The 17,252-nt window shown below is 40.0% G+C and overlaps 1 protein-coding gene across 5 annotated transcripts in view; it reads left to right on the forward strand.

The window, feature by feature from the left end:
* The first annotated feature begins 3,079 nt into the window (after positions 1-3,079).
* The window catches only part of LOC142198341 (von Willebrand factor A domain-containing protein 5A-like), a 94,026-nt gene continuing 79,853 nt past the window's right edge, over positions 3,080-17,252 (forward strand). For 3 of the 5 annotated variants that reach the window (XM_075269318.1, XM_075269346.1, XM_075269336.1), the window contains exons 1-4: positions 6,966-7,015; positions 10,512-10,576; positions 13,394-13,596; positions 13,798-14,020. In XM_075269318.1, coding sequence (XP_075125419.1) covers positions 10,525-10,576; positions 13,394-13,596; positions 13,798-14,020 — 478 coding nt within the window. In that variant the 5' untranslated portion in view covers positions 6,966-7,015; positions 10,512-10,524. Of the gene's footprint in view, positions 3,291-6,958; positions 7,016-10,511; positions 10,577-13,393; positions 13,597-13,797; positions 14,021-17,252 lie in introns of those variants that run through there. The other 2 variants (XM_075269326.1, XM_075269361.1) reach the window with 2 other exon arrangements.

A 17,252-nucleotide genomic window follows, 5' to 3' on the forward strand; every position in this document is an offset into this window, starting at 1 on the left:
AGATCCAACACTAACCTAGTGATTAAACCAGCCGACAAAGGGTCAGGCATTGTGATACAAAATCGCACCCACTATATGTTAAATATCTTGTATTTGCCGGTGAGACTTGTGTCCACTGTTAAATATCCGGACCTGGCCTTGTCCACGATAGGAAGAAGTCAGCTTGTTATAAATCAGTGTAGAGGTTTATTAATATCTTGAAGGAAAAAACAGGAACAGGGAAAATGTCCAAATAACACAAATATCAGTCAATTGTCAATAGCTTACATCTTCAGAGAAGTTAAATCATCTGGATATCTTGTAGTTACAGCTTGGTTCATGCTTGTCATCTGGTTGGTGGACTTGGGATATTCACGACATCTTGTCCAGGATGACAGAGAGGGATGGCAGACAGACCTGCCATAGATTCCCCATGGATCCCCCTCATGGATGACGACCACGACGTGTGTGTCTGTCACTCATTTATGTTCATGAGAGTGGGTGTTACCTTCCATGTTACAGCTATGTAGGGAGATTTCTAAAATGGTGTACTCTAACCGCACCCATGTACCCAAAATACAACAGATATGATGTCAGTAGAGTGTTAACCCCATGTCTGCTAGAGAATATTGTAAATATATAATATTTAACATTTCCCCCTTTTGAGAGTGAAATATCTGTTTGAACTCTCAAGATATACCATACGACAATATTCATACAATTAGATTATATCTTCTTTCTTCTTTGCTGAATACTGGAACTTAATTTTCATTGATTGTCCATATAACAATAATTTCAACAATTTGCAATACATTTTGACATTAATAAATATTATGGTAAACTGTGATTAAAGATGAAAACAATTTGATCCACTATCTAACCTACATCTAATGAAGGCTCTTCTTTCATCGTCTGGTCTTCTGGTCATCTCTTCTTCCATCATAATAGAAGGCTTATTACCACAAATGTAGTTCTTGACTTAAAGTCCTTTAGATTTCCTCCGTGTTGTGCAGATATTATAACATTGTCCATTAAAGTTCATATTATGAAGATATTGATATAACAACAAAGTCCATATGTTATGTTTCACTTCACCAAGACATAGACTGTAGAGGAGTTTCCTTTGGTAATTCCCTTGACCACCTGTCACTGTACAATCATGTGACACTTCTGGAGCAATACTGCAAAAGCAAGGCAAGTGTGAATTCTGACATCATCCCTGCTGCTTGTCAGTAAGGTTCAGTCCTGGAATCTCAGTCTCTTGGATACACAATATCTGTGTTCGGGTTTTTTCATTCACAACCCTTTTGCTCACCAAACAACTTGAAGTCTTGAAATAGAGAAGATTCCACCAAACATTGATGAGGACGTCTTTATATTTGTCCAATCATCAGCTGATCAAAGGTTCCAACCTCCAGTAATAATTTTTAAACACAGTCCTTGGCATAAGCTTAAGCATATAGCATCATACCTTCAGATTTTGTCTTTTCCCGCACATCTTCTTCTTGTAACTGTCAAAGTCTTTTTATTAACATTTGATATCAAACTTTCTCATAATCTTGGACTTGATTGAAGAAAAGTTTTCTTTCCCTAATAACTAAGCCAAACTAGGCAATTAACTAAACTATAATATCACAGTGTACCATACCACTCATTTATATATCATACTTCTCTTTATATTGTATCAATATTTATATTTGACTTATAAAATATTGATATTCAATACATTTATCAAACTATCTGATAATAGTACTTTGGATACAATAATCTATATAAACATCATATATCAACATATATATATCTTTATATCTATATGTATGAATATGTATGTGTACTTTACTTGTGATGACAAATTGCAACATGACTTTGAAATATAATGTGATCTCATTAATTACCATTCTATAGACAATCACTATATTTATTCTTTAGTTAGAACTTTTCACCAATTATACTAAACATATATTCCTATATGAATGTGTTATCATACTTATCATACATTTTCTAAAGTTTAGTCACTTTATTTACCTTTTTTAATAAGAAATAATTTTATTTTGAACATTACTTTATTAAATATCATTGTGTTCTTTATCTGAGACACAATATTAACCCTTTATTCATAAAAACTTATGTGACTAAAGTTTCCTCTTAACACCTCGTCTCTTCACAGACTCCTGTGTCCTTTTTTAACCTTTCAGATACCTCCAATACCAAGAATAGAGACAACACTTGTGCCAACACACTCTTGTCTCTGTCTTAAACTTAACTGTATATATTCTTGTGTACTGGCTGTATGTGAACACCATACATATGAAATAAGTATACAAAACATAAACATTTCAAAATATGTCACATCCTATAATCAGAAGTTTGAAGAATAAACCAGAGACTATCTATCTTGATATCCCATATCCTTTGATGATATTATGCTTCTCCTTTCATGAAGATGATTAGCTTATCTCATTTGCATATAAGACATATTTTTCCCAATGTTTGTTTTCCCAATGTTTGTAGATGTTGATGTGTGTAAGTGTATGCAAGTGTGTGTGTACATGTAAGAATACATAATGAATAATAATACAATAAATCAATACTGGCTATAGCTAACTAGATTTTCCACCATACCTAATATATTTATTATCCCATGATCCAATTACCCCAATAAACCTTTATTGTTTGTCAGGTTTGAACAAATATATTGAAGAGCTATCAATATCTTAGTCAAAAGCTTCTTCTTTTGCTACAAAATATTCACAAACTAAAATAACCTTCACCCTAGTGCATCTGTCACCTTTCCTCAGCTCATGTGACTTAAACACTTGGTTTTCCTGTAGGTATAAACATATGAGGTTCCTTTCAATGGATTTCAAATATATTTGCTAATTTCCCAGTTTAATATAGAGGATCATATAAGATAAAAAATAGAAAGAAATAGAAAAAGAAAATAGAAATAGAAAATAGAAAGAAATAGAAAATAGAAAGAAAATAGAAAATAGACATCTCTTTGTTGTATATATTTTCTTTTTCTCCTTGTTGGATGCATCCTGATTTTCTTAGGCCTATTTGTGATGTCATAGATCTGTTGTATACACGAGTCGACTCGACACATAACACTTAACACTTATACTGACCAGCCCATTAGGGTCACAGGTCACAATGTGTTGCTGTCAATCAACTGACCACATGAACGAACACTTAATTCACAATAAGTAAGAGCTCCATGCCTAGTTACATGCCTTTAAACAAAATGGATTATAACTTGAAAATCCTAAAAACATGGACTTTACATGAAACTATTGAAAAACATGCTTGAGGTAAGTTAGAACTTCTATCACTTTATCATGCATTGTTATTAGTCACACCATGTTAATTTGTTTACTCATTAATCGTTAGACACTCCATGCATTCTTTTAGCTAGAAGGAAAGAATGATGAATGAACGGACATCACTGATTGAACTGATCCATTTTTCCATATATGACATTTCTGATCTGAAAAATAGATAAACTTTAGCAAAAACCAAATTAATTCAATATTGATTTTAACCAATGGAAAGTTTAATAACTTTATGGATTCCTAATACTATTTGATCATATTCATATATTGTACATATATTCATATACATGCCATATATTCATATATTGTACATAACATGTTCCTCCTCTCTCTGCTTCCAGAGAGTGGGCTATGACAAAAAGTCACCACACATCAGGCTCTCCTCCTGTGTGTATACATATATTATGATTATGATCCATAGTATTATTCACAATAGCATAATTATGATTATTTATGAACATCATCACATAATCATGTGGATTATACCTGATCATTGGACTTCTCCTCATATAAAAGTGATTTCTCTTTATATAGCCAAATAGTACGTAAGTAAAACTCAGTAGACAGTCATTCCTTCAGAGATACTTTTAAATTCGACCCCTGACCTCCTTTCAGATATATATTTTTAAGTTAAACCCATGAACTTCCTGTCAACACGTCCATCCATAATAGCCTCGCCAGGTCATGAGAGAATGCCAAGCTTGCCCTTTTCCTAAGAATATAAGACAGGTCAGATGCCATTGGGTTACTGAAAAGATCTGACATTTTGGAGACAACTGGTACATTCCCAGATACAATCTTTTGACTATCAATAGATTTGGTTGGCTGCAATTCTTTAATTTCAGTTAATACTGGAATTTCAATTTGTGGACTTTCCTGCATGGCATATGGTTTATATGCAACATGTAATTTCCTACGTTTCTCATAGATTTTGTCACTTTGGCCAATACCTTTCCTCCTACAAATAGGGGACACTATAACCGGATTTGACAGATGCCTTTTAATAGGCTTTGCTTTTTGCTTTGGACATACTCGGTTTGCATTTGACATATGTTTCTGATGTCTTCTGGCCATGTCCAATAAACTAGCAGCTTCAAATAAAGTCTTCTTATCTGAGGCACTGGCAAGGGTGACTGCATCCAAGAATTTGAACTTTTTAACAAAACTTTTCACCATAGATGAAGAGTTCACCTTTGGAATGACAGTTTTGTATGTCCTTTCAAATTTAGACATGAATGCATATGTACATTCTTTTCTGCCAATCTTTATCTCATTCAGTATGTCAGGTGTTGGCATGCTGTCACCTCTAGTGCACCAGATTAGTTTCCTTAATCTCTCCACATCACTGTCTTTTAACCATTCATCTGACTCATTATCATAAGACATTTTTGCAGACAAACGTTCTGTAAAATCAATAGGAAGCCATAATTTAAACAGTTTATTTCTCTGTTCAATATTTAGATCAAATTTCTCTGCATGGCTTTCAAAAATTTCTGAGTTTCTACACACATGGATCTTTACATCATATGTGGGAATGGCTTTACTCAGATTCATCAAATATTCCTGAGATTTTAATTTCAATTTAGTTTCTTGTATCATTTGTTCCTCACCATCTATGGCCATTAATGCCACATGGTGCTCTTTATCAACATATTGAGATTTCTCATCTGTCTGAACAGATTTATGCATACTATTACTTAATTTCTTTTCTGTTACCATGTCATTAAAAATCTTTACCAAAGAAGCTATATTCCTAAATACCTGCTTCTCTTTTGTAGAACAAATTCTATTTTCAATCTTAGAATTTGCCTGCTCACATTGTGTATACAAATCTTGCCATATACTCGCTAAATTGTCACTAGACACAATTTTAAACTCAACGTTACACTTTTTAGACAATGACTCAAATTTTTCCATACTTTAAAAGTAAAATCTTTACTCACCACTGTAGAAAGCTTCACCTTCAGCTTATCCTTGGAACAGTTGGTCCCTGTCATCAGAACGTCTCAGTACGTCTGGCACTTGTGGTCCTTCTGTATTTCCTCACAGGCTTTCCTCACACAGGCTTCCGTATCATATAACACGTGTGCAACAGTCATCTGTATCTCACCAATATAGGTTTCTTTTCGAAGTCTTCCTGAATCTTGCAATTCATACAACTTGCAAAATACTCCTCTCCTCCCCCTTAATTGCAAGTGAACGGAACGAGAAAAACAGGAAAAAAACGACCGTGCTGGGCTCGCCACTGTTAAATAGCCATGAATTAACGGAGGAAGGCTGGCTCGCCACTGTTAAATATCTTGTATTTGCCGGTGAGACTTGTGTCCACTGTTAAATATCCGGACCTGGCCTTGTCCACGATAGGAAGAAGTCAGCTTGTTATAAATCAGTGTAGAGGTTTATTAATATCTTGAAGGAAAACACAGGAACAGGGAAAATGTCCAAATAACACAAATATCAGTCAATTGTCAATAGCTTACATCTTCAGAGAAGTTAAATCATCTGGATATCTTGTAGTTACAGCTTGGTTCATGCTTGTCATCTGGTTGGTGGACTTGGGATATTCACGACATCTTGTCCAGGATGACAGAGAGGGATGGCAGACAGACCTGCCATAGATTCCCCATGGATCCCCCTCATGGATGACGACCACGACGTGTGTGTCTGTCACTCATTTATGTTCATGAGAGTGGGTGTTACCTTCCATGTTACAGCTATGTAGGGAGATTTCTAAAATGGTGTACTCTAACCGCACCCATGTACCCAAAATACAACAGATATGATGTCAGTAGAGTGTTAACCCCATGTCTGCTAGAGAATATTGTAAATATATAATATTTAACACTATAAGGCTGAAATTATACGACAATTAAGTGACACATTGGTTTATCAACCAATTCCAATTGATCCCTGTCCAGCTTTGTGCCAACAACTTAATGGAATTATCAGCAAGGCCTCACTTAATAATGTTATAACTAAACGATTGGCTGAATTTCTTACAACTCAACATCCCAGAATTCCCGTTGTGTACACTCTTCCAAAAGTTCATAATTTACAGAGCTGACGCCTGCGCAGTCGGCTCTGACAGCAGAGACCCTGTTAGAGCCGACTGCGCATGCTCAGTAGGGTCCGTACAGCCCTCCGACGCCTGGATGAGTTCACTCGCGCGTCGGAGGGCTGTAGGGACCTTACTGAGCATGCGCAGTCGGCTCTAACAGGGTCTCTGCTGTCAGAGCCGACTGCGCAGGCGTCAGCTCTGTAAATTATGAACTTTTGGAAGAGTGTACACAACGGGAATTCTGGGATGTTGAGTTGTAAGAAATTCAGCCAATCGTTTAGTTATAACATTATTAAGTGAGGCCTTGCTGATAATTCCATTAAGTTGTTGGCACAAAGCTGGAGAGGGATCAATTGGAATTGGTCCCTGCTGTCAGGAATTGCAGCAAAATTTGGCTCCACAAAGCATTGCTTTCTAGGGTGTGAATACTTTGACTAGTCCTTGTACAGTATATACCGCATCACTGTAGTGTATTTCAGGTCAGTGTGTTCAGTTCACTCTCTCTGCAAAGTTTCCCGTCCTCTCTCTGTCATATTGGGACCCTCCCATATTATGACACAGCAGCCGTCTCCTATACACAAACATTCAGGAAGTAACAGAAACCAATCTAGAGCTCAGCATCGGGGAAGCAGAGACACTGACTGAGGTAATGTAACGGTATAGTATATGTGTACGGAGGTGCGATACAAGCTGTACACATAATAGTATCTACACAGAGGTACAACTCATCTAGTATGTAATATGGTATATGTATATGGAGGTGCGGTACATGCTGTACACATAACAGTATCTACACAGGGATACAACTCATCTAGTATGTAATATGGTATATGTATATGGAGGTGCGGTACATGCTGTACACATAATAGTATCTACACAGAGATACAACTCATCTAGTATGTAATATAGTATATGGAGGTGCGGTACATGCTGTACACAATAGTATCTACACAGAGGTACAACTCATCTAGTATGTAATATAGTATATGTATATGGAGGTGCGGTACATGCTGTACACATAATAGTATCTACACAGATACAACTCATCTAGTATGTAATATAGTATATGTATATGGAGGTGCGGTACATGCTGTACACAATAGTATCTACACAGAGGTACAACTCATCTAGTATGTAATATGGTATATGTATACGGAGGTGCGGTACATGCTGTACACATAATAGTATCTACACAGAGGTACAACTCATCTAGTATGTAATATAGTATATGTATATGGAGGTGCGGTACATGCTATACACATAATAGTATCTACACAGAGGTACAACTCATCTAGTATGTAATATAGTATATGTATATGGAGGTGCGGTACATGCTGTACACATAATAGTATCTACACAGATACAACTCATCTCGTATGTAATATAGTATATGTATATGGAGGTGCGGTACATGCTGTACACATAATAGTATCTACACAGATACAACTCATCTAGTATGTAATATAGTATATGTATATGGAGGTGCGGTACATGCTGTACACAATAGTATCTACACAGAGGTACAACTCATCTAGTATGTAATATGGTATATGTATACGGAGGTGTGGTACATGCTGTACACATAATAGTATCTACACAGAGGTACAACTCATCTAGTATGTAATATGGTATATGTATACGGAGGTGTGGTACATGCTGTACACATAATAGTATCTACACAGAGGTACAACTCATCTAGTATGTAATATGGTATATGTATACGGAGGTGCGGTACATGCTGTACACATAATAGTATCTACACAGAGGTACTACTCATCTAGTATGTAATATGGTATATGTATACGGAGGTGCGGTACATACTGTACACATAATAGTATGTACACAGAGATACAACTCATCTAGTATGTAATATGGTATATGTATACGGAGGTGCGGTACATGCTGTACACATAATAGTATCTACACAGAGGTACAACTCATCTAGTATGTAATATGGTATCAGCCTGGCCAGGATCGGCAAGTGAATGGGGCCCGTAACGGACTATTTAAAAAAAAAAAAAAACGCAGCGGTAGCGGCTGTCACCGGGCCCCCTAATGGCCCGGGCCCTGTGGCAGCTGCTATTGCTGCTACCACGGTAGTTACACCCCTGTCTTTACTGCATTTGCTATTTGTATAGACTACACCGTTTATTTAATACACTTGTATATACATATATATTCGGTGTAATTCCAAAATACCCCACTAGGGGGAGTCATAACACTATTTATGTATAATATAATATTTTGTGCAGTAATATCTTTATATGCTGATATCTAGTACGGTTATAGGAGACTGTTTGGTATATTTACCTCCTCATCGATCTGTATATATGTTATTGTACTTTTTATCCCCTTTACGGTGTTCTTACCCATGTTTTACCACCCATGTACCCACGGTCAATTGATGGTAACTGGTGATTAGTCACCTTTTATTAGTGTTATGTGTTCTCGTTGTTGTCTAATAAAATTTATATTTTTATACGTCATTCCTGTTGTTCCTTTTTTGGTTTGTTGGTATTAGTTGAACTCAGGACTCTATGTTGGGCCATACTAGGGGTGATGCATTGATATATTTCAATTTTTTTTTTCCCCCTCTCTACCATGTTTGTTTATATATTGTGAATGACCATGTATGTCCGCCTAATAATGCTATCCGCTACTCCCATTGCCTATCTTGTCTTTGGGGCATTACCCTTCCTATATTTCCTGACCATCTATATAGCTGACGGGAACAATACCCTGCTGCAGAAATGACCCCATATTCCTATTAGCTGAAAAGTTATATTTAGGGATCTGTATTGGCATGGTGGTTCTGCCAGTACCGGTGTGCCAAGCTGCGCACTTCTTTGGAATGAATGCAGTATTCTGTTTTACATTTAGTAGAGTATGCCAACTCAGGAGCAGAACCCCTGGTGGCTTTTTTTTTTTTTTTTACTACCCCTGTTACCATCTACATTCAATTTATTTTCACTTTCCCAAGATGGATTATGTATCTTACAGGCCTGCATTACATAAACGGAGCATTACAAGCAGTTAAAGGGGCGTTCCTGTTCTTTTCTTAACTCCTGCAAAGACTTAAAATAACAAACACTGTATACTTGCCTCTTCATTCGGCTTGGTCTCTGTTTGGGTCCTCACTGGTCCTGACCCACATGTGAGCAATACATCCGCCATTCAAGTGGAGCATTGGCACTCACGACATCTGGGCAGAAAGTCAACACAGACCAGGGGTCAATAGACTCTCCAGTGGATCCCCAGCTGAACGAGAGATGTGAATGCAAACCTGCTTAATAAAAAAAGACCTGGAGCTCCCTTTTAACATTTCAATTTTTGACTGTGACTCACAAAGACGGGAATCCTAATACAAAACAGTCAAAGAGCCAGAAGGTTGTTCAGGACTGCTGGCAGCGGATGTCTGTTTGCTGTGCCTACTACGATGGGATATGTGATCATGAGTCTTCTTCTCCTTCATTCTAACCATAAAACTTTCACTACAGAGAATCTATCACCTCCCTCATCAGATTCAGCGGCCACTACCACATTACCGTGATACACATCATATCTTTCTTATGTCACTTTTGTAGGTTTGTAGAAAAACAACGTTGAAGTCTTATGCAAATGAGGCAGTTTGTGCACTGGGGGCGGGCTTTCAGCTCCCTGGACCCCTACCATCTCCTGCTTGTGCCACCCCATTCAGTAGTTGATCCTCACATAGAAAAAATGTGACGCACACTATTATTTTGTCTCACAAATGTTATTTTTTGGCATGGATGGGTGTAATTATGACACATATTTGTCATTTTCTTGAACCAATGTTGTAGTGCTTTGTTCATTCTGTGCCTCTCTCGCCACTTTTTGGGAAAGTGAGTGGAGTGAGCTGGGGCAGGGATCCAGCGCTACTATCTGTGATCAGCAAGATCCATGGCTGTCGATCCCAATGCCATGAGACCTGGGAGCCTATTGAAGGCTCCCAGGCTTGTCAGGCATTAGTTTGTGCACAGGAAGAGTACAAGACTGAAACTTTCCACTGCGAATATCATAGAAGTCATATACAATACTGATAAACCACAGCTATAGCCACATCCTGATGATCATAGTATCTTATGACATCCTGATGATCGTAATGTCTTTTGTTCTAACAGAACAACAGCAAATATGCCGTCACCTCCATGTTGTGGTCTCATCGTTGTTGGATCCAAGGAACCAGGTTAGAATTTGTTGGTGTTTTTGCTTAAAATAATTTGTATAATATGTGACCCGAGAGTCTTCTGTTGTTCTCTTTACAGCTATACTCATATAGTCCAGGGTTATCTTATGATACACTTCAATGGCACATCAGTGTCTATAGTGAATTATATGCTGTAAATCAGTTGTCTCCAATAGGGCTGTCATCAGGAACTTCAGGGCTCTATATAGGCGAATTGTGTGGGCTCCACCCTGGGCAGAAGATATTGGCATGTAGAAATATATAGTTTATCTGTTTGTCAGTACATTGTATATGTAAATGTTTTAAAATTACAATCTACTGGCATATAGAGTTATAATATATAGATGTATCATATATACCAGCACATAAAATAGAGACCTACTGAAAGAAACGCTTCTCCCTAAGTATAGTTGAGTCCGTGGCTTAGCGTTAGGATATTTAGAGTGGTTAGATGTTTAGGATGGTTAGAGCATCTTTACATCCATTTCTTTAAGGGTTATTGTGCAGATCCTCATCTCTTTTAAACTGCTATAAAGCCATGTAGCATCATAGCAATGCCCAATACGACTACTGAGACCTCAGTGGTGACCTCAGGGTGCATGACCAGAAGAGGACCCTACAGTAGCAAGACACCATTAGGAGGCCTAGGGAAGGTGGGTATAACTGGGCATCCACCTATTATATTCTGGGGCCTGGTGACAAATTTAATTAGCCAAAAATAATCTTTGGGCTACCCAAACCTGTAATGATTAGAAGTTTGTCCACCCCCCAAATGCAGCTTTCTTAAGATCCTATCTCCTATTCAATCAAAATGAAACATCTAAAGAATTATATTATGGGTGTCAAAGGAGATTCCCCTCACTCCTAAACCAAACCTCAGACCAGTCAAAGGCAACTGATTGCCACAGGAGCTCCCCCCCCCCCTCAAAAAATAAAAATCATTGTTGACCATGTCTTTGAAATCCCAATCCTAAAAATATCAAATGTCTGTGCACACAGAAAGTGTTTTTACATGGGTGCTTCAGTGGTCTGAGGATCAAACTTGCTAGTTGGTTATTCTACAGATATATTTCCCCCAAAGGGGCTAAAATTCTTAGTTGTATTTTGAAAATATATTGCCCCATGTGATTTGCGTTTTAACTGCAGGAGGTCACTGTCTTGCACTGTCTGGAATACATTGAGAGCTTGAGTTCCAGTTCCGTGAATAAGACACTGCCCTAAAGCAAACTCTTCCAGACTGTTGTGAAATCATGTTGCTGTGAAAAGCTGCTTATCTTGTGACTCCCTTGCAGTGAAGAGAATAAGTATTTGACACACTGGCGGGTTTGCAAGTTTTCCCACCCACAAAGATTGCAGAGTTCTGTAATTTTTATCATAAGTACATTTCAACTGTGAGCAGCAGAATGTAAAAAAAAAATCTAGAAAATCACATGGTATGCTTTTTACACAATGAATGTCCATTTTATTGAATAAGTATTTTATACGCTAGAAAAACAGAACTTAATATTTGGTACAGAAACCTTTGCTTGCAATTGCAGAGGTCAGATGTCTCCTGTAATGCTTGAACAAGTTTGCACACACTGCAGCAGGTGTTTTGGCCCACTCCTCCATACAGATCTTCTCCAGATCTTTCAGGTTTGGGGGGATTTCACTGAGCTACATTGAGTTTCAACTCCCTCCAAATATTTTCGATTGGGTTCTGTTTTGGAGGCTCCAGGACCTTGAAATGCTTCTTAGTTGCCCTGGCTGTGTGTTTTGAGTGACTGTCATGCTGAAAAACAGCCACAACCATCTCCTACTGAGCGAAGGAGGTTGTTGGCAGAAATGTCACGATACATGGACCTATCCATCCTCCCCTTCATTACAGTGCAGTTTCCACCTGCAAGCTTCACAGTTGGTATGGTTTTCTTGAGGGTTGCATTCATCCTTCTTCTTCCTCCAAACACGACAACTGAAGTTGACACCAAAAAGTTTTATTTTGGTTTTAACAGACCACATGACTTTCTCCCATGCCTCCTCTAGATCATCCAGATGGTCATTGGCAGACCTCAAACGGGCCTGGACATCTGCTGGTTTGAGCAGGAGGACCTTGTGTGCCCTGCAGGATTTTAAGCTAGCACAATAATAATCACGGCGTAGTATGTTACTAATGGTAATCTTGGAGCCTGTGGTCCCAGATCTCTTCAGGTCATTGACTAGGTACTCCCATGTAGTTCTGGACTGATTCCGAACGTTTATCAGAATCATCCTTAACCCACAAGGTGAAATTTTGCATGGAGACCAAGATCTTCCGATTCTTCCATTTTCTAATAATTGAGCTAACAGTTGTTACTTTCTTCCAAGTCTACTTGCCTTGTCCTGTAGCCCATCCCAGCTTTATGCAGGTCTATAATTTTGTCCCTGGTGTCCTTAGACAGCACTTTGGTCTTGGCCATGGTGGAGAGGTTGGAGTGTAATTGAGTGTGTGGACAGGCATCTATTATACAAGTAACAAGTTTAGAGTAGGAAAAACTAACAGGTCTGTGAGAGTTCGCATTCGTGCTGCTTGGTAGGTGATCAAATACTTATTTCATGCAATAAAATGCAAATTAAGTTTTTGGATTTTTCTTGTAGAGCCTGTCGTTCACAGTTGAAGTGTACCTAGGATAAAAATGACAGACCTCTCCATTTTTGTAGGTGGGAAAACTTGCAAAATCGCCAATGTATCAAATACTTATTTTCTTCACTGTATCTGGATATGTCTGACCAAATAGAAAAGTAAAGATTCAGGTGGATGAATAAAATCTCATTCTACGTTCTCTTCTTTGGGTCTTTCAGTTCCTCTCAAGGGCATCTCAGTTGACGTCCAGGTGAAAGGCTTTGTTGCTGATGTGTCTGCAAGTCTCAAGTACAAGAATGTGGAGGAGAAGGCAGTGGAGGCAGTCTTTGTGTTTCCTATGGATGATGACTCTGCCGTCTATAGCTTTGAGGCCATAATTGAGGGGAAAACCATTGTGGCTGATCTCCAGGAGAAGGAACAGGTAATCTTTGGTGTTTTTTGAAGACTATATGATTATGAAGGATGAAACAATGACAACTAAGGATCTTGTTTGAACAAGGTTTTCTAGAAGGTACCATAGGTCCAGATTAAGGGTGCCAATTATAAAATATGCAATTGAAGTTTCCAAATATTACAGACAGAACCTGATGAGTGTTGTCTTATAGCCTTCTTCTTTTTCAAGGCTCGCAAGACCTATGATGAGGCCATCAGCCAAGGCCAGCAGGCTTTTCTTCTGAAAGAAGATGAAAGCTCTGCTGATATTTTCAGCTGCAACGTTGGAAACCTACCACCTGGTCAGGAGGCAGTAGTGACCTTAAGATATGTCCGAGAGCTTCTTGTCGAGGCAGATGGAGCCGTTCGTTTTGTGCTTCCTGCTGTGCTCAACCCCAGATACACCCCAAAAGGTAATGATTAGAGATGAGTGAGTAGTAAAATATTCAATTCGAGTAGAACCTCAATATTCGAGTATTTGATTGAATATCGAATCCCATTATAGTCTATGGGGAAAAATGCTCGTTTCAGGGGAAATCACAATTTCCCAAGTCCACTATGACACCCCAGGAAATGATGCCAACACCTCTGGAATGCAACTGGGACAGCAGGGGAAGCATGGCTGGGGGCATCTAACAAGCCCAAATCCCAGTATTACCCCAATATCACAGCCTATTAACTAGACACTTTCCAAACTCAGTAGAACCTCTATGAAAGTGGAAAAATACTTGGAAAAATTCTTTCCTCTACATTAGTATGGACAAAGACAAATTTTAAGCTAAAGAAACATTAGCATTAGAGATGAGCGAACACTAAAATGTTGGAAATTCGATTCGAACAGCCGCTCACTGTTCGTGTGTTCGAACGGGTTTCGAACCCCATTATAGTCTATGGGGAACAGATACTCGTTAAGGGGGAAACCCAAATCCATGTCTGGAGGGTCACCAAGTCCACTAAGACAACCCAGGAAATGATGCCAACACCTCTGGAATGACACTGGGACAGCAGGGGAAGCATGTCTGGGGGCATCTAACACACCAAAGACCCTCTATTACCCCAACATCACAGCCTAACAACTACACACTTTACACATTCAAAAAAACCTCTATCAAAGTGGGAAAATACCTGGAAACCTTCTTTACTCCCCAAATGGATGGACACAAACCCCAATTTAAGCTCAACAAACAGTAACAACCACCCCTTTAAATCACGTTCCCCATGACAACCACGGATGGAATAGACAATGGGAAATCCAAACGCCCTCACCCTTAACTGTCATTTTGAGTGTGTGTGTGTGTGTGTGTGATGTGGTAAGACCTTCCAAAATTCACTTTACTAGCCCTTAACATGAGCCCTTCCAAACAAAGTTACAGGACCTTAAGCTGAGCTACCAGCAGAGATTGAGGCCCTTGGCATGAGTAGAGCCTTGCACCAGCAGTGTTTTTGGCACTTAGGGTGAGTTGAGCCTTGTACCAGCGTGTGTCCCTTAACATCAGGCGGGCCCTAAGTTCTGCGCTTTTAACAAAAGTTCCACATTAACTAGGCTGAATGGTACAAACCTTAGTAGGCCCGAGAACCAGGAACAGGTCTTGCAATGGCTGTCGGATAACGCTTAAAGCACATTGTCCACCAGCCAGTCAGCCTCTACCTCCTCTTACCCAACAGTCTTATACTCCTTCCACCCAAAATTCCCAATCTTCCCAGAACAATAACCCCAACTGTCCCTGAGGACAGATATAGTGTCGTCTACACAATTTGCCTCTCGAAATCGAGTAGGGGCCCTGAGAAGAGCAACCTGTCCACCACTTCAATGCACCGTCATTTGGAATCCAAGCACTGGAATCAGTGGCAGGCAGCAACGGCAGGACAAACGTCGCCCGCCGTTCATGCCACTGCCACTGCCTCTGCTCACAGTGCTGGCGATGCATTCCAGAGGACGAGCCAGGACATCACTTCATCTGCCTCCGCCACTTTGTTGACTTCTCCCTCATCCTTCTCCTGCACCATCAAAGGCATCATCAGGCGCTTCTTTACAACAACCCACCATCTCTCAGACATTGGAGCGCCGGCAGAAATACACCGCTAACCACCCACGCAAGCCTAGAACGCCAACATCGCTAAACTGCTGGCCCAGGAGATGTTGGCGTTCCGGCTTGTTGAAACTCCCGCCTTCCCGGACCTGATGGCAACTGTGGCACCTCACTATGCCGTCCCTAGCCGTCACAACTTCTCCCGGTGTGGCGTCCCCGCCTTGCACCAGCACGTGTCACTCAACATCAGGTGGGCCCTTAGTTCCGCGCTTTGCTGCAAGGTCCACTTGACCACCGACACTTGGACAAGCGCCTGTGGTCAGGGATGCTGCTTATCTTTAAGGACAGGCAGGGTGAATGTGGTGGAGTCTGGTCCCGGGGTGCAAACTGAGGTACCCTATCTCCTCTCCCAGGCCAAAATTCATGGCAGGAGTAGACTGAAACCCTACGATGCTGCAACCTCCACCCCAGCTACTAGCGGCAAACACTAAAACACTGGTGTGGGGAGACGTCAGCAGGCAGTGCTGAAGCTCATCAGCTTGGGGGACAGACAGCACAGTGCCTCCGAGGTCAGGGATGCCATCCTGGCTGAGATGGCATTTTTTTTTCCCTGCTACACCTGGGGCCTGGCATTTTTACGCCTGTGATAATGGCTGGAACCTGGTAGCAGATCTGGAGCTTGCCAGACTCAAACACGGTCCACGCATGGCCCACGTTTTTCAACTTGTTGGTGCCATGTTTCTGTGAAACCTACACCATTGTGCCTGATATACAGGTCAAAGTGGGGCCATTTTCGTAAGTGAGAACTAGCCTCTTCTAGGCAGAAAACATTCAGAGCACACTCCTCTCATCTTCGCACCGTTGGCTGGCGGAGGAAGACGAGGGGGTTGAAGTGGCATCTGATGTCCCTGTCCCACACGAGGCTAGAGGGTGCACTTCAGTGCATCCCATTGCTTCACCACAAATGGTGTGAAGGGGAGTGGAAAATGGAGGAAATGGAGAGTGACCCTTACAGTTGGGGCCAGCAAAGGCATGCCAAGTAACACACTGGCACACATGGCTGACTTTATCTTGGGTTGCTTTTCAACACATATTTCACATCATGAAGAACAAATAATACTGGATTTTTACAAGCCTCGAACCCCGGTCTAGGTCTAATGTCTGTTCCTTTCTTATATTAGGGGAGAGGGGAAAAAATTACTTCAGTGATACGTTTAGCGTACATAGACTGACTATTAATGTGTATCCCACTTAGTGTTGTTAGGGTTACACACCGTCACAACCTGGCTAAAGCTTCTATAGCTGTTAATAAAGTCAACATAACTTTACGGTATCCAAAAAGACAGCTGGTACCGACAGAGAGCAAGACAAATGTCAACCAAAGCTGTGAGCTCTGAACACCCACAGTGACTTTGGCGTCATCATCATTATAAGGGAGCGGGTGGTAATAAATAACTTGGCAGTGCCTAAAACCCAAAAAGCTTATACAACTATATTTACATTAAGATACACAAATGACACTTTTTAGTAGCATGTCATGAGACAAGCTGATAAGATCTTCCTTTGTGCAGTGCGATTTGAAAGTTAAACGCTGCCTTTATTTTAATTCTGGAGA

This window comes from Leptodactylus fuscus, chromosome 1, assembly GCF_031893055.1.
Source record: "Leptodactylus fuscus isolate aLepFus1 chromosome 1, aLepFus1.hap2, whole genome shotgun sequence".
Lineage (NCBI taxonomy): Eukaryota > Metazoa > Chordata > Amphibia > Anura > Leptodactylidae > Leptodactylus > Leptodactylus fuscus.